This window comes from Oncorhynchus kisutch, linkage group LG8 (assembly GCF_002021735.2).
Source record: "Oncorhynchus kisutch isolate 150728-3 linkage group LG8, Okis_V2, whole genome shotgun sequence".
Classification (NCBI taxonomy): domain Eukaryota; kingdom Metazoa; phylum Chordata; class Actinopteri; order Salmoniformes; family Salmonidae; genus Oncorhynchus; species Oncorhynchus kisutch.
This window is the reverse complement of record NC_034181.2, coordinates 38,562,390-38,589,656: the sequence shown is the minus strand read 5'-3', so window position 1 is coordinate 38,589,656 and position 27,267 is coordinate 38,562,390. Positions and strand designations below refer to the sequence as shown.

At 41.8% G+C, this 27,267-nt stretch overlaps 1 protein-coding gene across 1 annotated transcript in view; it reads left to right on the top strand.

Annotated features, from left to right (window-relative positions):
- The window catches only part of LOC109895710 (GDNF family receptor alpha-2), a 69,848-nt gene that overhangs the window by 1,808 nt on the left and 40,773 nt on the right, over positions 1–27,267 (top strand). The window contains exons 2-3 of the mRNA XM_020489633.2: positions 797–1,105; positions 16,140–16,226. Coding sequence (XP_020345222.1) covers positions 797–1,105; positions 16,140–16,226 — 396 coding nt within the window. The remainder of the gene's footprint in view (positions 1–796; positions 1,106–16,139; positions 16,227–27,267) is intronic.

Genomic DNA, 27,267 nt, shown 5'->3' with positions numbered 1-27,267 from the left:
TCTACAGCCAGAAATATAGTTTACAACCAGAATATGTGATTATTATGTCCCATGCCAAATTCTGCCTGCTGAGATTGCAGCATTGAAAGGAATTTGAGTTTCCAATTGCACAGTAGCCTGCATTTATAATAGGTCTTATTACATTCTTAAGACGGTTTAGGACCAATATATAGTTCCTAGTGGACAACATTTGGCATGGGATGTCATAATGATGTCATTTTCTGGTAGATTTTTTGTTTGTTTTTGTAGCTAATACATTACGACCAAAGATGTATTTTTCATGACAACATTGAGACAATATAATATGCCATATCTGGTCAGAAAACCATATACAAATATTTCAACCCAAACAAGGCATCAGAAGAACCATCAGAATGGCGTCCTTGCAACCACTTTTGTCCGCTGGGTGATTACACGGTTATTTAATTGCATTTCCTTATACCATATGTGTATGTATTCTTTGCGTGTTTCATATTCGTAAACAAAATATCCAGTGATCAGAAATCCCTTACACCAGTGTTTCCTAAACCTCAATTAGTACTCCACAGCTATTCCACTTCTTTCATGTGTTCCAGTACTAGCACTCTTGAGTCAATTTTGTCAGATGTGCTAGTTGTGGAATATATCAAACACATGGAATGCCTGGAGGTACTCAAGAAGAGGTTTAGCAAACACTGCCTTACCTTATGAAATGCTCATACTGCACCAGTGACACAGTAAATCCATCAAATATTCCCATGCATGTGTAACTCCATATGTCAGACCAATGGAAACAGCCTCCTGTTCCCTCCCTCAGACGGGGTTGTGTCCTCCTGGGGGGGTTCCTCATTGGCCCTGGTTGGGACGGGTGCCCATGGCTGGTTGGATTGCGTGAGGGCCAGTGACATATGCAACCAGAACCCCCAGTGCAGCTCCCGCTACCGGGTGATGCGTCAGTGCCTGGTGGGCAGAGAGAGGGACACCATGCTGGCCAACAGGGAGTGCCAGGCTGCCCTGGAGGTGCTGCTGGTCAGCCCGCTGTATGACTGTCGATGTAAAAGGGGCATGAAGAAAGAGCTTCAGTGTCTGCAGAGCTATTGGAGCATCCACATGGGCCTGACCGAAGGTGAGACTGAAATCAATGAATAAATTGTTTTTAAAAATTGTCTTGTACCATATACATAGATACTTGCATAATGAGATGCATGTACTGTATGTGCATAGATAAGAATTAGAAACAGAATTTGATTTGGTGAAATGGTGTTGCAGCAGTAAACTGAATCAAAACACAGAATATATAGACGATAAACATATACAGACAGAATAACTCTGCTATTATGAATTGTATATGTCATTGATTAAAAAAAAGATATATGTTTTGTTCGTGAACAAACACGTAATCAGCAAATTAGATCTAATTAGATACAGTGGCTACATGATCATCTAGGTCTCTTTTTAAAAAATGCAGAGAATAAGGAAAGTCTCATGGATTGTATGCTGCACCTGCTACAGGATAGAGTACATTCGGAAAGTATTCAGACTATTTTAACTTTTTCCAGATTTTGTTAGGTTACAGCCTTATTCTAAAATTGATTAAATGAATTGGTTCCCTCAGCAATCTACACACAATACCCCATTATGACAAAGCGAAAACAGGTTTTTAGAAGTGTTTGCATTTCAGCCCTTTGCCATGAGACTCGAAATTGAGCTCAGGTGCATTCTGTTTCCATTGATCATCCTTGAGCTGATTGGAGTCCACCTTTGGGAAATTCAATTGATTGGACATGATTTGGAAATGCCCACACCTGTCTATATAAGGTCCCACAATTGACAGTGCATGTCAGAGCAAAAACCAAGCCATGTGGTCGAAGGAATTGTCCGTAGAGCTCCGAGACAGGATTATGTCGAGTCACAGATCTGGGGAAGGGTACCAAAACATTTCTGCAGCATTGAAGGTCCCCAAGAACACAGTGGCCTCCATCATTCTTAAATGGAAGAAGTTTGGAACCACCAAGACTCTTCCTAGAGCTGGCCGCCCGGTCAAACTGAGCAATCGGGAGAGAAGAGCCTTGGTCAGGGATGTGACCACGATCCCGATGGTCACTCTGACAGAGCTCCAGAGTTCCTCTGTGGAGATTGGAGAACCTTCCAGAAGGTCAACCATCTCTGCAGCACTCCACCAATCAGGCCTTTATGGTAGAGTGGCCAGATGGAAGCCACTCCTCAGTAAAAGGCACATGACAGCCCGCTTTGAGTTAGCCTTAAAGGCAACTAAACAAGATTCTCTGGTCTGATGAAGCCAAGATTGGCTTGAATGCCAAGCATCACATCTGTAAGAATTTGGCACCATCCCTATGTTGAAGCATTGTGGTGGCAGCATCATGCTGTGTGGATGCCTTTCAGTGGCAGGGACTGGGAAACTAGTCAGGATTGAGGGAAAGATGAACGGAGAAAAGTACAGAGTGATCCACGATGAAAAAGTGCTCCAGAACGCTCAGGACCTCAGACTGGGGCAAAGGTTCACCTTCCAACAGGACAATGACCCTAAGCACACACCCAAGACAAAGCTGGAGTGGCTTTGGGACAAGTCTCTGAATGTCCTTGAGTTGCCCAGCCAGAGTCCGGACTTGAACCCGATCTAACATCTCTGGAGAAACCTGAAAATAGCTCTGCAGCGATGCTCCTCATCCAGCTTGACAGAGCTTGAGAGGATCTGCAGAGAATAATGGGAGACACTTCCCAAATACAGGTGTGCCAAGCTTGTAGCGTCATACCCAAGAAGACTCAAAGCTTTAATCACTGCCAAAGGTGCTACAACAAAGTACTGAATGAAGGGTCTGAATACTTATGTAAATGTCATATTTCCGTTTTTAGTATTTAATACATTTTCAAACATTTCTAAAAAACTGTTTTTGCTTTGTCATTATGGCGTATTGTGTGTAGATTGATGAGCGGGAAAAAAATATTTAATCAATTTTAGAATAATGCTGTAACATAACAAAAGGTGTAAAAAGTCAAGGGGACTGAATACTTTCCAAATGCACTGTATATTGATACCCCTGATGAAAAATATATGCTTTCTATTCTCTGTGAAATAATGGAGCAATAATGCAATTACAGCAGCAAGACCTGTTAGGGGTGCGCGATTGGTTTTCACCTAAAGTGTTCCATATTATTGTATTATTAGGTTACAAACCCACCGTTCAATGGCCTGGAGCCAGCCACTTGCACAATCCAGGAGGTAATATTTCACTTAGACCTTAGTCCTTCAAAAGCCTACTTCACATTGTCATAAGCGTGGCATGATGAATGTTTCAAGACATCACTGCAGCTGATGTCAAATCAAATCACAAGCTCTAATGTAGTCAAAAGCTTTGACACACCATATGCTATTCAACTGTGGCGAAGTCACTTTTACCAGGAGCTAACTTCCTATGGCACCAGTCAAGGTATGTCAGTCTCTATGCCTGTGCTCTAGACTAGAGGGTTCAAGTGAAATGTTAGGACACTAAAGCAGGCCTATCTGAGCGGAGTTACAATTGGACTTACAGTAGGCTACATACAGTAAGCTGTTTTGACAAATACAGACCTCCCCTGTGTCTTTCACTGAGGATACTTGACCGAACAATGTAAGTGTCCCATTTTGGCACTGTCCAGGGAGATAAAACAGTCTTTAATGGAGGACAGGGCTCTTACAGTGCAGCTTTAATCTAATCATGATCCATTGTGCAGTCAACCAGGCTTTTGTTAACTGGAAACAATCAGTATATAATATTGTTCTCCATCGAAACAAACACGAGGGCCAATTCCCCACAGACCCTCAAAAACCCTGCAAGCCACTTAAAAAATGGTTGTGGACAAAACCCAGAAAAAGTTAGGATATTGTAGGAAGAGCACCAGCTTGAAAGGTTTTCTCAGCAGATACGGAAATGTCTACAGGCTATGTAGATAATTCCTAAGAGCCAGCCTGTGTTGCTGTTGACTAAAATATTAAGTCATTTCGGGAATTTTGGGGCATATTTATTAAAGGTTTGTGTGTGCTAAATTGCAGCAAAAATGTTGCGTTCTCTGCATTTTGCATAAAGAATTGCAGGTAGTGTTAATGAATTGTAGGTAGCATTTTAGTCACTTAGCAGAAGCTGTTATCCAGAGCGACTTGCAGGAGCAATTAGGGTTAAGTGCCTTGCTCAAGGGCACATCGGCAGATTTTTCACCTAGTCGGCTCAGGGATTCAAACCAGCTACCTTTCGGTTATTAGCTCAACAATCTTAACCTCTAGGCTACCTGCCTAGACATTAAGAGGGGCGAATGTTAAAACATTAACAAAGATAAAATGAGCAAAGGCACGCCATCTGCAAGTTTCATATAAATTGATTGTCCTTTTATAATATTCATCTTCTATTCTTTTGATTCGTGGATTTCCAATATTTATATTAATGAAATGCTCTGAGCATAATGCAGGGATAAGGACTTACACTCCTAGTGCAATGATAACCACAAATCTCACACATTAGCAGCCTTTACATTTCTGTTTACTAAATTTGTCCTTATTTGTGTGATAAAGAAGGCTACTTTGCTGTATTCCAAGATTAGTGACTGCTTAGACTTTGTGCATGTAGGCAGCAAACTGGAGGGTGTTGCTGCTGTGAAAAGGACCAGCATTCATTGGGCTACTTGCGCTCCGTCTTTGGCCCTCGTTAATATTGTACACGTGAACTGTTAATTGAGGTTTTAAAAGAAATGCCAGCTGAATGCAATGTGTCAGTGACAGATAATGGTTGGCCTTTTGAATAGGTCCTTCTCACTGCCGGACAACAGGGGTTTGGAGTCTGAATCTATAAAAGGCATAATTACTATGTGGGAAGCATACTCTTTAATAACATAAAGGTAGCTGTATTTCTCTTTCGATTAAGCCTCATGGAGAGAGCACAAGGGTTTGAGGCAGTTCCGGCCAGTCAGTTAAGAAGTCCCATTCTTCACATATCACCGTTTTGTTCTTTCAAATGAAAGTGAATTGAGCAGATAGCTAAGAGAATTGAAGGCCTTTATGTGGGCGGTTTCCTTGCAGTTTAATTAGTAGAATATATTTCTACAGCAGGGAGCATACGTGAGTCTGTCTCAGGCCATTGTGAGATCTTACATGAAATAACAAAGTAAGCACTTAAAAATAATGATTTTCCCGCTGGTATTCTAAAGGTCAGGAGAAGAATCTGTCAGTATTCCATGCTAATATCACTACACAGCTAATTTAGAGCGGGGAAATAGGAACCCTATGCCAGCTTGAGTACGTTATTCCTAGAACCCAGGCAGAGTCAAGGGAGAAACGCATAAGGTTACAAAGGTACACAGTATTCCTCAGTGAAACCATCATTACCATGAGCAATGGTAGCAGTCACCAGCCATTACCTTAGCCATCCTCTGTCATAAGGAGCACATTTCTCCAGTGAGGCAATGGGAGTTTGCTTCTGCATGCTGAATGTGTCCTCTGTTTTTACTCATCTTGCCACACTCGCTAGGTGGGTGCTTCATCATCAGAGGAAGAGACCTGTCAATATTTTTCTGGAACAAATCAATAAGAGATTTTCAGGCCCCCCAAAACCTGTGAAAAGGATCAATGAAATATGAAACATTCTATGTTCTTGAAAATCCCTCTAATGATTCCTTTACTGTAACTGAAGATCCATCGAGCAGATTTCAATTTGACTGAAATGACACCCAGAGTGGCTGCTATAGTTGGGAAATTCGCCCCTCTTACTCTGGCAGGAAGAGACAGACTATTTTGCCTTCTGAATACGGGCAAGTGGGGATTTGGATTTGTTCCGCCATAACTGTTTGTGGATGATTGAATGCTGATCATTGGAATCGTGCGAATGGATTAGCTATCAGAGCCGTTGCCATTTTCTTCTACACAGATGGTCTTCAACCATTGAGAAATATGTAATCAATATTCTTCATTTATGCAAATAGACCAGGTCAACTTTAAACAAATAAGGTGAATGACAGCTATTAAAATGTACTTTGCTTCAAGCTATAAGCTGTTTGCCAAGACCGGAAAAATCCATAGGACACTTGCATCACCTCAGGAATGTACTCCTATTGATAATGAATATGTGATGGATTTTAGATTCTCTACAGCTTAAACTCTTAGGCAGTCATCCACTGAATCAACTTAACCCAATGAGTCCCACCGTAACGGCAGCATGTTTTGGCCTTCTAACCCCTTTTAAAAAATGGGGTGTTTAAGCTACAGATTTCTGGGTTGTACCATCGGTGGTTATGATATCCTGATAGGGCCTGAGGTTGGGTATTTTTACCACAACGTCTGTGGAGTCCGAATGGTTTGCGCTGCAAACTATTAAAAGCTATCTATAAAAAGCTGAAACTTTCACGAACACGTACAAATTTTGCTCTATGACGCCCACAAGCTACACAAGAACTGTTAGAAGGTAAAAGGTTCTTCTACATAGAAGATCATCGGAAATCTCAGGACATACTGTCTATTATACTGTAATAAGCTCACATGTTCCCTGTCACAAACTCCACGCAGTTGTCGCTGACTAGTTGGATATTCATTTCTCACTGAGCAAAGAATTTCTGAACGTACAGCATTCATATAAATTAATTTTGATCAGATATTTGCTTTGGCAGAACTCATTATTGTCAATAAAACTCATGAATGCAACTGTTTATGTCAAATTGTTTTGTTTTCTACTTGTGGCCCTGGTTGTCCTGAAAATAAAATGGTCAAACACTTTGTTGTGAGGCTAAATATAAGGGCTGGACATGCAGATAAATGAAAGTCAGATAAATGAAAAGCCGATCTTTGCTGGGATCTTGGGACTGATAGGGTTAAGAGCAATATCCTCCTACAAGGGACTCATGATTGTCTGTTTCACTCTGGCCATGCGCAACACTGTCAGAGCAAATGAAGTCAAACTGAGTCTTAATTACCACGATAAGTTGTTGCCCTACGGCAAACCATCATACACTAAACAGCTGGGAATAATGTTTTGTATTACCTGAGGAATACATTATTGGTTGGGTGACTGTCAAATAGCACAGTTGTTCAAGAACAGAGTGCCATGGCCCCCTGCTGTGAATGTGAATCTGTCAAACCCCAAGTGAGAGAGCGATGCTGTACTTGTGCAGTTCTAATTTTGCATGGCACGTGATAACATTAGAAAACACTTTCAAAATCCATTCACTACCTTCATTCATGCTATCATTTTATGTTTGACAATGTTATTAATGAATTATTACTTCTTTGACTTACAATCAAATTAATTGTTATTATACACTGAGAATACCAATATTAGGCATTAGGAACACCGTCCTAATATTGAGTTGCATCCCCCCTCAGAACAGTCTTAATTTGTCAGGGCATGGACACAGGGATGCTGGCCCATGTTGACTCTAATGCTTCACACAGTTCTGTCAAGTTGGCTGGATGTCCTTTAGGTGGTAGACCATTCTTTATTTTGAACTTTTTTAAAAAGATTTTAAAATGTAATTATATAAAAAAATTACTCATTTTACTCCCCAATTTCTTGGTATCCAATTGGTTGTAGTTACAGTCTTATCTCAACGCTGCAACTCCCGTACAGACTTGGGAGAGGCGAAGGTCGAGAGAAATGCGTCTTCCGAAACACAACCCAACCAAGCACTACTTCTTGACACAGTGCACATCCAACCCGGAAGCCAGCCGCACCAATGTGTCGGAGGAAACACTGTGCACCTGGCGACATGGTCAGCGATGAGACAAGGATATCCCTGCCGGCCAAACCCTTCCTCACCCGGACTACGCTGGGCCAATTGTGCACCGCCCCATGGGCCTCCCGGTCTGTGACAGAGCCTGGGCTCAAACCCAGAATCTCTGGTGGCCTTAGACCACTGCGCCACCCGGGAATCTCTGGTAGACCATTCTTGAGACAAACAGGAAACTGTTGAGCATGAAAACCCCAGCAGTGTTGCAGTCCTTGACACAAACCAGTGCACCTGGCACCTACTACCATACTTTGTTCAAAGGAATTTCAATCTTTTGTCTTGCCCGTTCACCCAATGTATAGCACACATACACAATCCATGTCTCAATTGTCTCAAGGTTTAAAATCCTTCTTTAGCCTGTCTCCTCCCCTTCATCTACACCAGGGGTCTCCAACAGGTAGATCGCGAGCTACCAGTAACTCGGAGCCCACTTATGAGTAGCTCGCCAAACAATTCTGAAAGTACATGCAATTTTCACGTGTTCCACCACAAACTGTCCTAAACCACAAGTATCAGACAGTATCAGACATCACGACATTGACGTTATCTCACATTTGGTTAGCCATTATTGGCATAATAACCTAATAACCTAATACAGTATCTGCCAATTCATTTCTAGTAATATTGCCCCTGTCTGTCTGTGGTGCGTGCGATTGTTTGTTTATCCCTCTGTGTGTAGCCAGTGATGTGGTTACCATCTTGTAGGTTGACAGAAATACCAAATTAAGTGTTAACTGCAAAGTAGGCTTACCTGGCAGAAGTATATCATGAGTAAGTATATAATTTGTATCTATTATTTGTTATTTGCTAAATTTGCCATGAAATGAGCAGCAGTAGGCCTACAGAACCATCGCTAGACTGGCCCATTACACAGTGTTTCCTCCGACACATTGGTGCGGCTGACTAGACCGGACACACACGTGCGTCTGTTGATTTTGTCCATCCAACCAGATGTGATCAGGACACGCATGTTGAAATATCACAATGAACTCTGAACCAACTATATTAATTTGATGACATGTCGAAACGCATGAAATACTCATGGCCATTTAGCTAGCTTGCAGTTGCTAGCTAATTTGTCCTGGGCTATAAGCATTGGGTTGTTATCTTTTTTAAATTTATTTTTGAAAATGTTACCCCTTTTTTCTCCCCAATTTCATGGTATCCAATTGTTGTAGTAGCTACTGTCTTGTCTTATCGCTACAACTCCTGTACAGGCTCGGGAGAGACGAAGGTTGAAAGTCATGCGTCCTCCGATACACAACCCAACCAGCCGTACTGCTTCTTAACACAGCGCGCATCCAACCCGGAAGCCAGCCGCACCAATGTGTCGGAGGGTACACAGTGCACCTGGCAACCTTGGTTAGTGCTCACTGCGCCCGAGACAAGGACATCCCTACTGACCAAGCCCTCCCTAACCCAGACGACGCTAGGCCAATTGTGTGTCGCCCCACGGACCTCCCGGTCGCGGCCGGTTACGACAGAGCCTGGGCGCGAACCCAGGGACTCTGATGGCACAGCTGGCACTGCAGTACAGCGCCCTTAACCACTGCGCCACCCGGGAGGCCCGGGTTGTTATCTTACCTGAAATGCACAAGCTCCTCTACTACGACAATTAATCCACCGCTAAAAGGGTAAACCTAGTTCGTTTCTAGTAATCTCTCCTCCTTCATTCATCTCTGACTTTATATGGCGGTTGGCAACCAACTTTAAGGTGCATTACCACCACAAATTGGACTGGAGTGTGGACCTTTATGGTAGAGTGGCCGCCCGCTTGGAGTATGAGAAACAAGATTCTCTTTGGCCTGAATGCCAAGCATCACATCTGGAGGAAACCTGGCACCATCCATACAATAAAGCATGTTGGTGGCAGCATCATGCTGTGGGGATGTTTTTCAGTGGCATGGACTGGGAGACTAGTCATGATCGAGGGAAATACGAACAAAGCAAAGTACAGAGAGATCCTTGATGAAAACATGCTCCAGAGCGCTCAGGACCTCAGACTGGGTCGACGGTTCACCTTCCAACAGGACAATGACCCTAAGCACACAGCCAAGACAACGCAGGAGTGGCTTCGGGACAAGTCTCTGAATGTCCTTGAGTGGGCCAGACAGAATCAGACTTCAACCCGATCGAACATCTCTGGAGAGACCTAAAAATAGCTGTGCAGTGACTCTCCCCATCCAACCCGACAGAGCTTGAGAGGATTTGCAGAGAAGAATGGAAGAAACTTACAGGTGTGCCAAGCTTGTAGGGTCATACCCAAGGAAACTCAAGGCTGTAATTTTTTGCCAAAGTTTCTTGTATAAAGTACTGAGTAAGAGTCTGAATACGTATGTAAATGTGATTTTTCAGTTGTTTTTTTTAAATACATTTTCAAAAATGTCTAAAAACCTGTTTTATAGATATTAGATTAAGGCTGTAACATAGCAAAATGTGGAAAAAGTCAAGGGATCTGAATTCTTTCCAAATTCACTGTATGCTCCTAAAAACCATGTTCTATTTTAAAGCCTTGCTACACAGATGCTCATTGATGCGCGCGAGCAGTTTGGATGAAATGATTGAATAACATGTATGCATACATTTATTTTGCAACGTAAGCGCACGTAACGTGAACGCAAACGTTGGGGTCAGCATGTTAGATGGCACATTCCTCAATTTCTAGATGCGCAATTAAAGGGGAATTACATTTAAAAAATCTTCCAGGCCTAAAAATGTTTTTCTTCTGATATGATTTAACCATTGACATGGACTCAGAACATCCAATTTCGTTGTTTCTCTATGAACAATTGTAATTTTGAAGGAAAATAATTTTGGAAATATACAACAGATTTTATTAACCTTTATTTTACCAGATATGTTGACAGAAAACTACTTTCTCTTACACTAAGGACCCGGGTAAGAGTTGCAGTGGGGAGGAGAAGAGCAGAATTTGCCTATTTGAAAGAAAGAAAAAAATGAGTAGCTTGTGACATGTTTCCTTTTTTTTAAGTAGCTCTCATGCTAGAAAAGGTTGGAGACCACTGATCCTCACTGATTGATGTGGATTTAACAAGTGACATCAACAAGGGATCATAGCTTTCACCTGGATTCACCTGCTCAGTCTATGTCATGGAAAGAGTTCTTAATGTTTTGTATACTCAGTGTATGTGGATGAGGCTAAATTATAATATACTTGTATGATATGCAGGGAAGTTTCTTCTTGGCCACTTGGGTGAAACTGAAATAGTTTGTTTCCCTAAACTTCCCCTCAGTCCCCCCGGAGAAGAATAGAGCTTCATCATCCATGATCCTCTATAAGCTGGCCCCGAGGCTGGCCACAGCACTTTCAAAGCTAGAGCATTTGGCTTTGTTTGAAGATTTTGCTATTGTACAATGGCCATTTAGGATGGGTAAACAGACTTTATGGGAAGTCTCTGGGAAAAAGGACCTATCTCAGTGGTAACTGTGGGTTCCCTAAGAGTTCCAAGCACTCGTAAAAATTGGCAATTGTTGTACTTAGGCATGCTAAGAGAGAGAAGTAAGGATGTTTGTCTGGCTGCCTTTGCTTTCTCACTACAGAGATGTGTAGGATGATATGGAAAAATGTGGACAGGGAGAAATAGGGTTAATAGCCCCTTATCTCACAACCCTCCCCCATGGTTTCTGCAATAGCTACTCTTAGAGAACTGCCTGTGGTGATGTTACACGTTGTGATGATCGTCAATGCTGACTGAAGTAGTGAAGGGAAGCTAGGGAAGTGGTAGAAATGGGATTTCTTTGTCCTTAGGGTGCACAACACAAAGGATTCAGCGACGAGTGGCTTATCTGCCTTTGCCATCCGTACTGTTAGCGTTCAATCGCTGGAAAATAAATGGGACGAACTGAAAGCACGTATATCCTACCAATGGGACATTAAAAACTGTAATATTTTATGTTTAACCGAGTCGTGGCTGAACGACGACATTAATAACATACAGCTGGTGGGTTATACACTCTATTGGAATGATAGAACAGCAACCTCTGGTAAGACAAGGGGGCGGGGGACTATGCATATTTGTAAACAACAGCTGGTACACGATATCTAAGGAAGTCTCTAGGTTTTGCTCGCCTGAGGTAGAGCATCTCACGATAAGCTGTAGACCACACTATCTACCTAGAGAGTTTTCATCTGTATTTTCCGTAGCTGTTTACATACCACCACAGTCAGAGCCTGGCACTAAGACAGCATTGAATGAGCTCTATTCCGCCATAAGCAAACAAGCTCCTCGTAGCCAGGGACTTTAATGTAGGGAAGCTTAAATGATTTTTTACCAAATTTCTATCAGCATGTTAAATGTGCAACCAGAGTGTAAAAACTCTGGACCACCTTTACTCCACACACATACAAAACTCTCCCTCGCCCTCCATTTGGCAAATCTGACCAGAATTCTATCCTCCTGATTCCTGCTTACAAGCAAAAATTAAATCAGAAACCACCAGTGACTAAATCAATAAAAAAGTGGTCAGATGAAGCAGATGCTAAGCTACAGGACTGTTTTTCTGGCACAGACTGGAATATGTTCCGGAATTCCTCTGATGGCATTGAGAAGTACAACAAAATCAGTCATTGGCTTCATCAATAAGTGCATCGATGACATCATCCCCACAGTGACTGTACGTACATACCCCAACCAGAAGCCATGAATTACAGGCAACATTCGCACTGAGCTAAAGGGTAGAGCTGCCTCTTTCAAGGAGTGGGACTCTAACCTGGAAGCTTATAAGAAATCCCACTATTCCCTCCAACAAACCATCAAACAGGCAAAGCATCAATACAGGACTAAGATCGAATCGTCCTACACCGGCTCTGACGCATGTCGGATGTGGCAGGGCTTGCAAACTATTACAGACTACAAACGGAAGCACAGCGAAGAACTTCCTAGTGACATGAGCCTACCAGATGGGCTAAATAACTTCTATGCTCGCTTCGAGGCAAGTAACACTGAAACATGCATGAGAGCATCAGCTGTTCCGGCCGACTGTGTGATCACGCTCTCCGCAGCCAATGTGAGTAAGACCTTAAAATAGGTCAACATTCACAATGCCACAGGGCCAGATGGAATACCAAGATGTGTATTCCAAGCATGCACTAAACAACTGGCAAGTGTCTTCACTGATATTTTCAACCTCTCCCTGTCTGAGTCTGTAATACCAACACGTTTCAAGCAGACCACCATAGTCTCTGTGCCCAAGATCACTAAGGTAACCTGCCTAAATGATTACCAACCCATAGCACTCATGTCTGTAGCCATGAAATGCTTTGAAAGGCTGGTCATGGCTCACATCAACACCATTATCCCAGAAACCCTGGACCCACTCCAATTTGCATACCAAAGATCCACACATGATGCAATCTGTATTGTACTCCACACTGCCCTTTCACACCTGGACAAAAGGAACACCTATGTGAGAATGCTACAGCTCAGCAGTCAACACCATAGTGCCCTCAAAGCTCATCACTAAGCTAAGGACCCTGGGACTAAACACCTCCCTCTGCAAATGGATCCTGGACTTCCTGACGGGCCACCCCCAGGTGGTAGGGGTACATTACAACACGTCCGCGCGCTGATCCTCAACACTCAGGGGTGCGTGCTCAGTCCCGTCCTATACTTCCTGTTCACCCATGACTGCATAGCGACTCCAACACCATCATTAAGTTTGCCAATGAAACAACAGTGGTAGGCCTGATCACCGACAACGATGAGAAAGCCTATAGGGAGGAGGTCAGGGACCTGACCATGTAGTGCAAGGACAACAACCTCTCCCTCAATGTGATGAAGACAAAGGAGAGGATTGTGGACTACAGGGAAAGGAGGATCGAGCATGCCCCCACTCTCATTGACGGGGCTCATTGACAGAGCGTAGTGTGTACGGCCCAGTACATCACCACGGCCAAGCTTCCTGCCATCCAGGACCTCTATACCAGGCGGTGTCAGAGGAAGGCCCTAAAAATTGTCAAAGACTCCAGCCAGCCTAGTCATAGACTGTTCTCTCTGATACTGCACGGCAAGTGGTATCGGAGCGCCAAGTCTAGGTTCAAGAGGCTTCTAAAAAGCTTCTACCCCCAAGCCATAAGACTCCTGAAAAGCTAATCAAACAGCTAATTTACGCTGCTGCTACTCTCTGTTATTATCTATGCATAGTCACTAACATAACTCTACCTACATGTACATATTACCTAAATTACCTCGACACCGGTACCCCCTGTATATAGCCCTGCTATTGTTATTTACTGCTGCTCTTGAATGATTTGTTATTCTTATCTGTTACTTTTATTAGGTATTTTCTTAAAACTGCATTGTTGGTTAAGGGCTTGTAAGTCAGCATTTCACTGCAACTGTTGTATTCGGCACATGTGACAAGTACAATTTGATTTGTAGTTCAATCAATCATTTTGATTATGAAGCAGCAGTATGTACAAGCACAATGATAAGACCAAACACACCAACTTTTATTTGACCCTCATTTTATCACATCGTCTTCTACCTGGAGAAGAGTTGCAGGGGTTGAATGAGTCAGTTGGAAGCTGTAGAAAATTACTGTAGGTGGCCAAGGGAGTATGAGAAGCTGGATTAGGATTTTAGCTTTGACAGTGGGGTTAACCTTTAACTCGTGCAACAAGTGCCATGTCTACTTTAATGACCACAGAGATTATGGACATCTGTTTAATGTCTCATTTGAATGATGGCAGCTTATGCAGTTTAGTTACCCCCTCCCCCCATCACTCCCTTACCAGATTGAATAGTGCTGTCTTATGGCCCTCCAACACCACATTCAGCATATTCTATTCTCCCATCCAAGAATTGACCAGGCCCTGCCCTGCTTAGTTTCAGAGGCAAGCAGTCAGTAGGATGTAGGGTGGTGTGGCTGCTGACAGTCTCTCTGCAATGTCTTACAATGGGTTGCTTACTTTCTTATAGTAATGTATTATGTCTAGGAATCTATGGAGTGTGTCTGGAGTCCTGGTGAGGGGCCATGGTCAAAATCTGAATTATTAGAGATGTTTCCTCATTATCAGATGGGGAAACTGCTTATGATTTTTTTCTCCCCTTCTTGGAAGGGAACAATACATTATATCAGCCTTAGTGTGGCCCTCCTTGGACTTTTGCTCAGGAGTTGGCAAGGGAAGAGTTCAATGTCGTCCCTCTGCAGTTTATAATGCTGGGAGACGCAACTTTCACTCCTGTTGAATGACATGTATTTTTAGCCTTTTGGCGTTATAGTAGATCATCTTTTGTTTGGTGTATTTTCTATAGTTGTTTTACTGACGCTTTTTGTATCCCCCTGTTCACGATGGAACTAAGATAACACATCATAATACAATGTTTTGTTTTCAACAAGTGTACTGTGAACCCACGTTACACTGTGTTACTAAAGTGACATCTTCAAGGGTATTCTTTTTATTCCCCCTGATCGGCAGCCTGGTAATGAAATATGCACTATACTGTACAACATGATCAACACATATGTGAATCACACACTACCTTCCGTTGAAGTCTCCATTCTCTGAACAGCTGGAAGAACACTTTATGAGGTAACATCCTCTTTTCAAACGCACGGAGTATTGTGATAAACAAATGGTGATATTTATTGATTGGATGGTTATCCACTGGGCTTCACCTCTCCCCACAGGTTTTTGGATTTTCTCATTTGCTGCGGTGGGCTCCCTGCCTGTCCCACACCAGCCTTGCTGTGTTTCTGTTAGCATCAAAATGCAATGCTACACACTGGAGGGTTTTGTCTGGATCACACCGAATGGCTGTGAATTTTAAACACAGGATTAGAGGCTTCTGAGAGAGAGGCACAGGGGAGCAGCACAGTCAGTTGAGTGCTAATTTGATTCATTTTTTTTTTTACAAACAGCCATAGCAATTCAGCGTTTGGAGGCTGCCTCACCTAAATCAGAGAGCACCAGGACCAAATGTTCTTTCCAAAATCAAATTATCTGACCGTGGTGAACAATCTGCTTTGCATATCACAAAATTAGCCAAATGTTCACACCATTGAAATCTTCAGGGTGTAAAATGTGTTATTGGTCAGACAGACCGATTAAGAGCCAAAATCTCAAGTTGACAAATTTAGTAGAATTCAAACTTCACTGGTTTCTGTTATCAACAGAAACAATATAGATATTTGCTCATTGTTTTAGCACAAAAAAATGTTTTATCCTGTGCAATGTTTCTAAAACCATGACTCCTTGCCTTAGACACATGAAGGTCAACAACTTTGTATACATTTTGAGATCATATTCCTTTATTAAATGTACCGCAACACATACCCAGTAATTAATGTACCATGAACTACAGTATGTGGGTGTGAGCACACTATCATTTTTCTTTTTATCAAAACAATTTCATCATGTACTGTTTTCCCAGGTGGAGAGCTTTATGAAACATCCCCTTATGAACCTGTGATGCCTGTTCGCTACCCTGATGCATTCCGTCTCGCTTCCATTATCTCAGGTAAGAACAAATGTTTAATGTTATCATTTTTTTGCTTCCACAATGACTATTCCATGTTAAAAGACTGTGAAGATACAGTGTATACAGTGCCATCCAAAAGTATTCAGACCCCTTGACTTTATCCACATTTTGTTACATTACATCCTTATTCTAAAATGTATTAAATAATAAAAAGATTCTCAGCAATCTATACACAATATTCCATAATGACAAAGCAAAAACAGTTAAAAAATATATATATATATTTCCAAATTTATTACAATTTTAAAACTAAAATACCTTCAGACCCTTTGCTATGAGATTCAAAATTGAGCTCAGGTGAATCCTGTTCCCATTGATCATCCTTGAGATGTTTCTAATACTTGACCTGTGGTACATACAATGGTACATACAATTGATTGGACATGATTTGGGAAGGCACATACCTGTATATGTAAGGTCCCACAGTTGACAGTGCATGTCAGAGCAAAAACCAAGCCATGAGGTTGAATGAATTGTCCGTAGAGCTCCGAGTCAGCATTGTGTCGGGGCACAGATCTGGGGAAGAGTACCAAAATACTTCTGCAGCATTGAAGGTCCCCAAGAACACTGTGTCCTCCATCATTCTTAAATGGAAGAAGGTTGGAACCACCAAGACTCTTCCTAGAGCTGTCCAAACTGAGAAATCGGGGGAGAAAGGCCTTGGTCAGTGACGTGACCAAGAACCCGATGGTCACTCTGACAGAGTGTCTAGAGTGTGCTCTAGAGTGTCTCTTTGGTAATGGGAGAACCTTCTAGAAGGAAAACCATCTCTGCAGCACTCAACCAATCAGGCATTTATGGTAGTGGCCAAACGGAAGCCACTCCTCAGTAAAAGGCACATGATAGCCCGCTTAGAGTTTGCCAAAAGGCACCTAAAGACTCTCGGGCCATGAGAAACAAGATTTTCTGGTCTGATGAATCCAAGATTGAACTCTTTGGCCTGAAAAGCCAAGCGTCTGGGACTGGGAGACTAGTCAGGATCGAAGGAAAGACGAACGGAGCAAAGTGCAGAGAGCTCCTTGATGAAAACCTGCCCCAGAGCGCTCAGGACCTCAGTCTGGGGGCTAAGGTTCACCTTACAACAGGACCCCGACCCTAAGCACACAGCCAAGACAAAGCAGGAGTTGCTTTGGGACAAGTCTCTAAATGTCCTTGAGTTGCCCAGCCAGAGTCTGGACTTGAACCCTATCTAACATCTCTGGAGAAACATGAAAATAGCTCTGCAGCGATGCTCCCCATCCAACCTGGCAGATCTTGAGAGGATCTGCAAAGAAGAATAGGAGAAACTCCCCAAATACAGATGTGCCAAGCTTGTAGCGTCATACCGAAGAAGACTCAAAGCTGTAATCGCTGCCAAAGGTGCTTCAACAAAGTACTGAGTGAAGAGTCTGAAAACTTATGTAAATGTGATATTTCATTTTTTTAAATACATTTGCAAACATTTCTAAAAACCACTTTCCTTTGTTATTATGGGGTATTGTGTGTAGATTGATAAAAAAAACTATGAATCCATTTTAGAATAAGTCTGTAATCAGTGGCGGTCAGTGCTGTTTAAGATGAGGGAGGACTATTTTTTTTTTCTATTACAGCATACTGGATGACTGTCATTCATATTCCATTCACCCAGTTAAATGTAACAGCGATAGGTTTAGGCTAATATTCGACACTCAGCTTTCCCTTCCCCCATTATAAGGTTGCTACAACCTAGCCCAGTGGTTCTCAATCCTGGTCCTGGGGTCCCAAAGGGGTGCACATTTTTGTTTTTGCCCTAGCACTACACACCTGATTGAAATCATCAAAGCCTTTTGATGAGTTGATCATTTGATAATTTAATCAGCTGTGTAGTGCTAGGGCAAAATCAAAAATGTGAATCACTTTGGGTCCCCAGGATTGGGTACCACTCGGCTAGCCTATGAATGACTGTTTACAACGTAGGTGCACACAGGTTGAGAGACACATTTGACATTCAACACCGCCTTGCACACTCTTGCCTGCATCTAGCTGATATAAGGTGTAATCATTCGTCCAAAAATGTGACAAATTCAGGTATGTTATCCCCGATTTGTTCCATTTGCTTCCATTTAAGAAATGTTTTTCAACAGAATCAACGGAATGAATACACTCTCGTCCTCTCACCTTGTCCCTTCGCTTGTGGACTTCAATGCCCAACACATCAGCTGTATGTGACCAGGCGAAAAAACGTTTCCAAGCCAAACCACTACACACAGCCTACATCGGTGTCACAATATTAGCTAAAGAAGTAACGTCATAGTCAGCATAGCTAATAGAACTAATGTGTTAGTAAACCCACTAAAATCATGCAGTAACGTTAGTGTACAGTCAGTAAGCATTTACACCGGTGGACCCCGGTGGCAATACATTTGTAAAACCAAAAGCTTACCTTGACTTGGAAGAGTTCCAATGTTTTGTTGGAAAGTCATAGCCAGATAGCTAAAATAACATCCCTTTGTTTGAGCAGGGTGTTAAGAAATTAATTTGTTATACTGTTCGACTAATGTCTTTCTCTCTCTCTTAGTCGACTACTCACCACATTTTATGCACTGCAGTGCTAGCTAGCTGTATCTAATACTTTCAGTACTAGATTCATTCTCTGATCCTTTGATTGGGTGGACAACATGTCAGTTCATGCTGCAAGAGCTCTGATAGGTTTGAGGACATCCTCCGGAAGTTGTCATAATTACTGTGTAAGTCTATGGAAGGGGGTAAAGAACAATGAGCCTCCTAGGTTTTGTATTGAAGTCAATGCACCCAGAGGAGGACAGAAGGTAGCTGTCCTCCGGCTACACCATGGTGCTACCCTACTGAGTACTGTTGAGGCTACTCTAGACGTTCTTTGCAAAATAGTGTGTTTTAATAAATTATTTGATGATTATATTTAGTATAATTTTAACCAAAAAATATAACTTTTTAATTGTTTTATTTTTATGAAATTCACTGAGGAGAAATTCACTGAGGAGCCTCTACTGGCTGTAATGTGACAAAATGTGAGGAAAATCAAAGGGACCGCCTATTGAGAAGTGCCTGTTAAGTAAATCAGGTGTTAAATTAGGTGGAAAGGAGATTGCCACTTTCAGTAAATATGATGGATTCCTCTTTATATTCCGTAGTTCACCAAGGGGTCTTGATTACGTAAACCCATATATTTCCCATCTATTGATTTTCCATTCAGTTTGATTTCTGTTAACTAATTAAACAGCAAGTATTCATCAAGGGAACTATTGCTCACATTTCGTTTACTGGTTATTACTGAAAGGGCAATACAAATCAATGCAGATCTTATTATAAGACACAGCTACAATGGCTATTACACTAAGGGCTCTATTTTAACAAACCTAATACAATGGTAAATCTTAGTGCTGCTGACAGATTTTTGTTGTTGTGCTATTTTACTTCCAGAATATGTGCAGAGTAGCTGGAGGTGGCACAAAATGTCTGGGTTTTGATGAATTAACAAGTTGTGGGTACGTCGAGGCTTGACACCTCATTGGCCAATCAGAACTTGCTCCATGGCTGAATATGTGGTTGCTTCAAGTTGTCTTTACAGCGTTTTATGTATTGCCTCGTCATCATCTCCAATTCAATTGTAGTCCGTTTTAGCCTAGTTTGTTAAATGGCCTGCCCCATATTTGCTAAATATGTTGAACATGTTTGCAGTCCACATTGTTCTTAAAAAATAAATAAAAGTTACACTTTTATTAACTAGACATGTCAGTTAAGAACTAATTCTTATTTACAATGACGGCCTACACCAGGCAAACCCAGTTGATGCTGGGCCAATTGTATGCCGCCTTATGGGACTCCCAATCACAGCCGGTTGTGATACAACCTGGATTCAACCCAGGGTGTCTATAGTGATGCCTCAAGCACTGAGATGCAGTGCCTTAGACCACTGCGCCACTCGGGAGCTCCGAGTGCATTCCTTCAATATGGAAATACATTGTTAAACATACACTACCGTTCAAAAGTTTGGGGCCACTTAGAAATGTCCTTGTTTTTGAAAGAAAAGCACATTTTTGGCCCATTAAAATAACATTAAATTGATCAGAAATACAGTGTAGACATTGTTAATGTTGTAAATGACTATTGTAGCTGGAAACGTCAGATTATTTATGGAATATCTACATGGGCAAACAGAGGCCCATTATCAGCAACCATCACTCCTGTGTTCCAATGGCATGTTGTGTTAGCTAATCCAAGTTTATAATTTTAAAAGGCTAATTGAGCATTAGAAAATCCTTTTGCAATTATGTTAGCACAGCTGAAAACTGTTGTCCCTGATTAAAGAAGCAATAAAACCGGCCTTCTTTAGACTAGTTGAGTATCTGGAGAATCAGCATTTGTGGGTTTGATTACTGGCTCAAAATGGCCAGAAACAAAGACCTTTCTTCTGAAACTCGTCAATCTATTCCTGTTCTGAGAAATTAAGGCTATTCCATGCGAGAAATTGACTAGAAACTGAAGATCTCGTACAACGCTGTGTAATACTCCTTTCACAGAACAGCGCAAAGTGGCCCTAACCAGAATAGAAAAAGGAGTGGGAGGCCCCGGTTCCTCAGAGTTCCTCTGTCCAGTGTCTGTGTTCTTTTACCCATCTTTTCTTTTTATTGGCCAGTCTCAGATATGGCTTTTTTCACTGTTGACGTTGAGACTGGTGTTTTGCGGGTACTATTTTATGAAGCTGCCAGATGATACTGCCTTTGCTGCAATGGCTAGGATCTCCCGTTTCATAATCTGTATTGTAAGCGGAGATGCGAGGTTCACAGCCAGAGGAAATTAATCCTTTGTCTTGATAGGCCAGAAAATGTGACATGTCTCTCCCTATGCAAATGAGATGTTAGGTTTCACATACTGCATCTCAGATGAGCAAGAGGACAAGTACATTAGAGTGTCTAGTTTGAGAAACAGACGCCTCACAAGTCCTCAACTGGCAGCTTAATTAAATAGTTCCTGCAAAACACCAGTCTCAACGTCTACAGTGAAGAGGCGACTCTGGGATGCTGGCCTTCTAGGAATCCTTCGGTAGGAGGCATGGATATTTGTCCTATCCATTGAATATAGATTATTAAATAGTATACACTAATCTTACAATAGGCCTAGTTATAACAAACATTTAGCTAATCTGGCTTCAACATGGAAATACTAGTCTACACAAATTACACTCGCATGCTATATATTTTTGAGCCATGGACAATTGGACAAAAGTTAAGAAGATTAGCCTACCATATCTGTTGATATGGCCTGTTAATGACTTTGTCACGTGAAAGGCAAACAATAAAACAGGCAAATGGCTTAGGCTCCAAGGGGTTTCAGCACCAAGGGCAGCGATCAGAATTCATGCGATTTGACGGTTAGATCCAACAGAAATGTAAAGAAAGTCTGTTGACTGTTTTGCTGCTTATGATATTTTAATAAAACATTGATTATAGGCTACTGATTAGGCTACTGTGCGCCTCCTCTGACAAAATCAATGCCGTAACAAATCGCGTTACATCTATGACAAGCTTTTGGCCAGTCTTAACTAGCAGAACCCTAGCTTTTACAAGTTGAATCTAGCGCCGCCTTAACGCCAGTCGGAAATAGAGCCCTGAGAGAGACTATCGCAAAAAAATATATATATTGAAAAAAGGTGAAACATGAGGACCGCAGGGCCATTGCCACAACTGTAGGAAATATAGGCTACAGTCATTTGAACGTTCAATCACTTCCGTTCTCCAGATCCTGCAGAAATTGCCGGAGGATGATCGAGCCTCATTTGTTAAAAGCAGTATACAGCAGAGATGCCACATTTGCTTTTCCTGGCCGATGCCTCATGCTTTGTTTTATATCTTGGAGGTACAAGAAAGACACGCTTTCTGCATAATCCCTTTAGCTTGAAGTCAGTAAACGACATAGTTTGTTTGAAAATATACTGGTTTGATCTATCAAAATGGAGAACACCAGACAAAATACAAAATTGGAAGTGGCTTTGAATACCTTGGCATTTTAACCTATGGTCCATATGAAGGAGGCTCAAATGGTTGTGTATCCTACATCCTGGTCATTTTTCAGCACCTTTTGAAACAGCAGCTGGGGCTCATTAATGTGTTCATTTTTGCTAGAACTGTTTCCAACAATGTTTCTTTCAAAGGTGAAATATCTGATTTGCTCTCCTAAATCCATTTAGCCTTAGTCATTTATTATTTCAGAGGACAGAATAATTGATTGTGGTGGTGAGAAAAGCCCACAGGCAAACAGATAAGTAATTACAGTTGTTCTCTGAAATACTTTTCCCCGCCGATTTCAACTGCACAAAAGTGTGCTTAATCACTTTTAAAATGGTAATCTGAACCAAAGCTCAGGGAATGTGATATCTTGCTGTGTTGATGTGGATGGGGAAATACACTCTCTAGGAAGAAGGCTGAAAATTGAAAAATTATCTCCACAACTTAAGAGTTTATAGTGAGAGAGATAAGGACACCATTGATGGGGGAAAAAACATACTCCACAGTATCTCTAAATTCACACAGCGGTAATAAAGCAAATGACTGAGAGGAAAGTGAGAGTACGCATTGCCCAAGTCCACCATTTTCTTACTTCAATGTGTACAAGTCAATAGTCTTAATCTTGAGCATTGTGAGAGATATTGGTTTGCACTCATATCATTTTTCTACCTCAAAATAGGTTGCCCCCTCATCCAACACCAGATGATTCTGAATTTTATATAACAAATTATCCCATAGCATACAAATATATACTTGACTGTAATTTCTATTTTATTTTACACAAATTGTACCATCCTTGTGACCCAATGTTGAGCTAATTCACTTATTAAGAGCAGAGGCCAGGATTTTTAAAAAAGCAGCACGTGTCCTCCAGGAATTGACTTTGACACCTCTTAGTTAGACCTTCTAACACTTCCTACTATAAGCCTCTCACCTCTCTGCTCCACATGCCCACCATCCAATTAAATGGAGAAACCTATTTCTATACAGCTGGGGGGGGGGAAAGGACCGGCGCAACAGTCGTGCTCAGCATGCAGCCCAACACTGGGCATTCTCACCTTGCCCTCATAACAATTACCATCCCGTTCTCAAAGACAATGTTGCCGTGCTTTATGCCAGTGTACTGCTGTTGAATAGCTGCTGTACTATGTGTACTTACAATAGGTTTACATTTACAACTAGGAGTTGCCTCTTCGTTTTCTCCATGGACACTTAATGAGTGTTGGGTGTAAGGGTAACGTATGAGTTGTTAGTGCAGTCAGCGTTATTCTAACAAGTTGGAATTAAACAGAATATTGAATAATCCTCCAAACATGGACATGGCAATGCTCATTAGTTTGTTTTGTTAGCAGAACTAGACGTTTACACTGATGTTTGGGGAATATGTGAAGCAACGCCAGCGTCTTGATAGAGATGTGAATCGACTCGCTTGCACATTTCTGCTACAATGATATTTTGTCCCAGGTTTGATATGCATGATTGCCAAACATGATGGACTATTGAAGGAATTATACTGCACGACGGAAGAAACCATCAATTGCAATCTGAATACTGAACATAAAGCAATACTGCAACATAGCAGGAAGTGTTTTGAAGCCCAGTGTCAGCTGCTGTTCACAAGTAACTCAAGGATTTGGAAACATGTTTACGTACCGTAGAGCTGACATGCTTTTAAAATCAGTGGCTGCCCTCACTTTCACTCTGTGTTAGATCATAGAACTGAAGTGCTAGTTTTATCGGGCTCGTATTTGGAAAACACTTCTGAACTGTTAAAGCAGCCGTTATCTTATTAGAGCACATATAAACAGCTTATAAAATAGCGGTCCTACCGATATCATCACAGATCCCAAACATGCACAGTCAGTTTTACTGTTGGGAAATGTCGTAGCGTGAACCCGTGGCATTACCTAACCCCTGAAAACCCTGCTCTGACACAAGCCTGAGCTAATAACTGATGAACTCTTTGACAGAGAAATGCTTGACAAGGCTCCCAGGGGTATAGACTAAATACTTTATAACAAGCTCCTTCACACTCACTAAGGGCCATATTAAATCCACACTTTGGCACCCATCCTAATTACAGTGAGCATACCCGGAGCCAAGAGCCCCTCTCTAACCTCGACTGAACTCCTGGTCCCCAGAGTCTAGGATGATGTCTGAAATACAGGATTCAAATAAGGGAGAGAGCAATTACTGTGGAAGGAAGATCCCTTCTCTTGAAAATGGCCAAATCCTGATCTCTTGCCTGGCCTGTAATGACTACATTGTGCTTTTCAGTAGATGGCCATCACGTACTTTACACTAATGAACGCTGTGGACGAGCCCCCTATTAACATTTAACTCTTAAACGTTAAGTCCCCTATTTATGGGACTTTGAGCTGTTCTGGACCGGATCCGACCAACATTTCTGTGCACAGAGTACTCTGTGAATGGTGCAACATCAAGTGGTGTGCCCTCTGTGAAAGCTCTGGTTGTCCCGCTTCATATGTCACTCTCCGCTCTCATCTGAGATGCAGTATGTGAAACCTGACATCTCATTTGCATAGGGAGAGACATGTCACATTTTCTGGCCTATCAAGACATAGGATTGATTTCCTCTGCCTGTGAACCTCGCAACCTCCGCTTACAGTACAAATTATGAAACGGGAGAGCCTAGCCCTTGCAGCAAAAGCAGTTTTATCTGGCAGAGTTGCAAAGAAAAAGCCATATCTCAGACTGGCCAATAAAAAGAAAAGATAGGCAAAAGATCACAGACAAGGCCAGCATCACGGGATCGCTTCTTCACTGTTGACATTGAGACCGGAGTTTTGCAGGTACTATTTAATGAAGCTGCCAGTTGAGGACTTGAGGTGTCTGTTTCTCAAACTACACACTCTAATGTACTTGTCCTCTTGCTCAGTTGTGCACCGGGGCCTCCCACTCCTCTTTCTATTCTGGTTAGAGCCAGTTTACGCTGTTCTGCGGAGGGAGTAGTACACAGCATTGTACGAGATCTTCAGTTTCTAGGCAATTTCTCGCATGGAATAGCCTTTATTTCTCAGAACAGGAATAGATTGACGAGTTTCAGAAGAAAGGTCTTTGTTTCTGGCCATTTTGAGCCTGTAATCGAACCCACAAATGCTGATTCTCCAGATACTCAACAGGCCTAAAGAAGGCCAGTTTTATTGCTTCTTTAATCAGGGACAACAGTTTTCAGCTGTGCTAACATAATTGCAAAAGGGTTTTCTAATGATCAATTAGCCTTTTAAAATGATAAACTTGGATTAGCTAACACAACGTGCCATTGGAATACGGGAGTGATGGTGTTGCTGATAATGAGCCTCTGTACGCCTATGTAGATATTCCATTAAAAGTCATTTAAAAAAAATCCAACTACAAAAGTCATTTACAACATTAACAATGTCTACACTGTATTTCTGATCAATTTTATGTTGTTTTAATGGACAAAGAATGTGCTTTTCTTTAAAAAATAAGGACATTTCTAAGTGACCCCAAACTTTTGAACGGTAGTGGATAACTTTTTATACTGGCAGTTACTTTTTCTGGCAGTATAAGTATTACTAGGTATTATTTATGGCCATCTCATGATAAATAATTACTTTTGGGTATGTCTATTTAGGCGTAAATCTAAATTTTATAACATTACATTTAACTGGTTAGGTTAAAAGATGACTTTACTCTTTACTTTACGATAAAAAGCGTTTGTTAACAGTTCCCCCGAGAGCTTTTTCTTTCCTATATGGAAGAGTGAAGTAACATTGGTAAACCTTTTTTTCTTGTGAAGGGAATTTGGTATTTTTGTGTGCGTGCCAAAAACCAATTAAAATCACGCGCGTTGCTACCTAGCGTTCATTGCATGAGAAGCACGACTCTGATTATCATGCAAAGATGTGTCAACAGAGCCTCATGGCAACATAGTAACAGAGTCTAAAAAAGATATATATATGCAGCGACATGCACTTAATCAGTTATTGTCCCACAGTGAACACCTTAGACACCAGTACACTGGAATAATCAGGACACAGCCCTCTATTTCCATGATTTCCTTATACAGCAGAAGGCTCGGAATCAGGGTATTGGGATGGTGAGGCTTTCCCAAGACTGGCTGTAGCTGGTGTATGCAGCAATGGATTGACACCTAGAGAGATTTGAGGAATGTTTGATCATTACAGCCCATGTGAAAGGCTGATTGTGATGATGATTGGCCAGGTTAATTGAATACACTTGAGCACGTATACATAAGTGGTGGTCCAATCTCTTGGCAGTACACAACACATTGTTTCCTCTATCAGTGATGGCCTGCTGTAATCAGCAAGACTCTATTCTGCCTCTGATTTCAAAAGCTTTCCGTTTTTGCGAGTTGCCTGTCACCCTTCTTGTATTACCGAAAGGTGTATAGGCAAAACCTTTCATAATGCACTTTGAAAAATCTATTATTTTCCTGTAACACTATATATTTTCCATTCATCTACTCCATTCCCGTTTGTATATGTATACCGAGCCTTTGAGGGCCTTTGTGTCTTTGTGAGCCTCAGGACATCTTTCTGCTTTCAGTACCGAATTCAATCTTTTCTCTCCAATTAGAAGTAGTAAAACCTCAAACCACTGCACTGCTTGGTCAGATAAATCTTTGTACCTCGTCCCTCTTCTATTTTGTTTTTATCCTGGACCCCCTGTGCACCGCATTAAAGGCTGCAGATGGCCAGAGGAGATTTAGGAGCTGCAATCCATCATTGTTATGTGTAGGGCCGTTGGACAGAACCCCAAACCACCCCTCCAGCTGGGCTGGCCTGGTTCTATACCGATTTGGCCAGGTTTTGCCCAGTTTGGCCTCAATCCCTGCTGCTAATGTCAGTTGTCTTTGAAGTCCAATCACAGATCATCCCACAGCCCTCTGACCTAGCATGGTCTCCTCCTCGGGATAGCCTTGTTGCTGGAGGGATAAAGACAAAGCTCACAAAGATCTGGAAAGACAACAATCTTTTCCTGTCTTCACAAAATAGAATCCACCTTTTCAC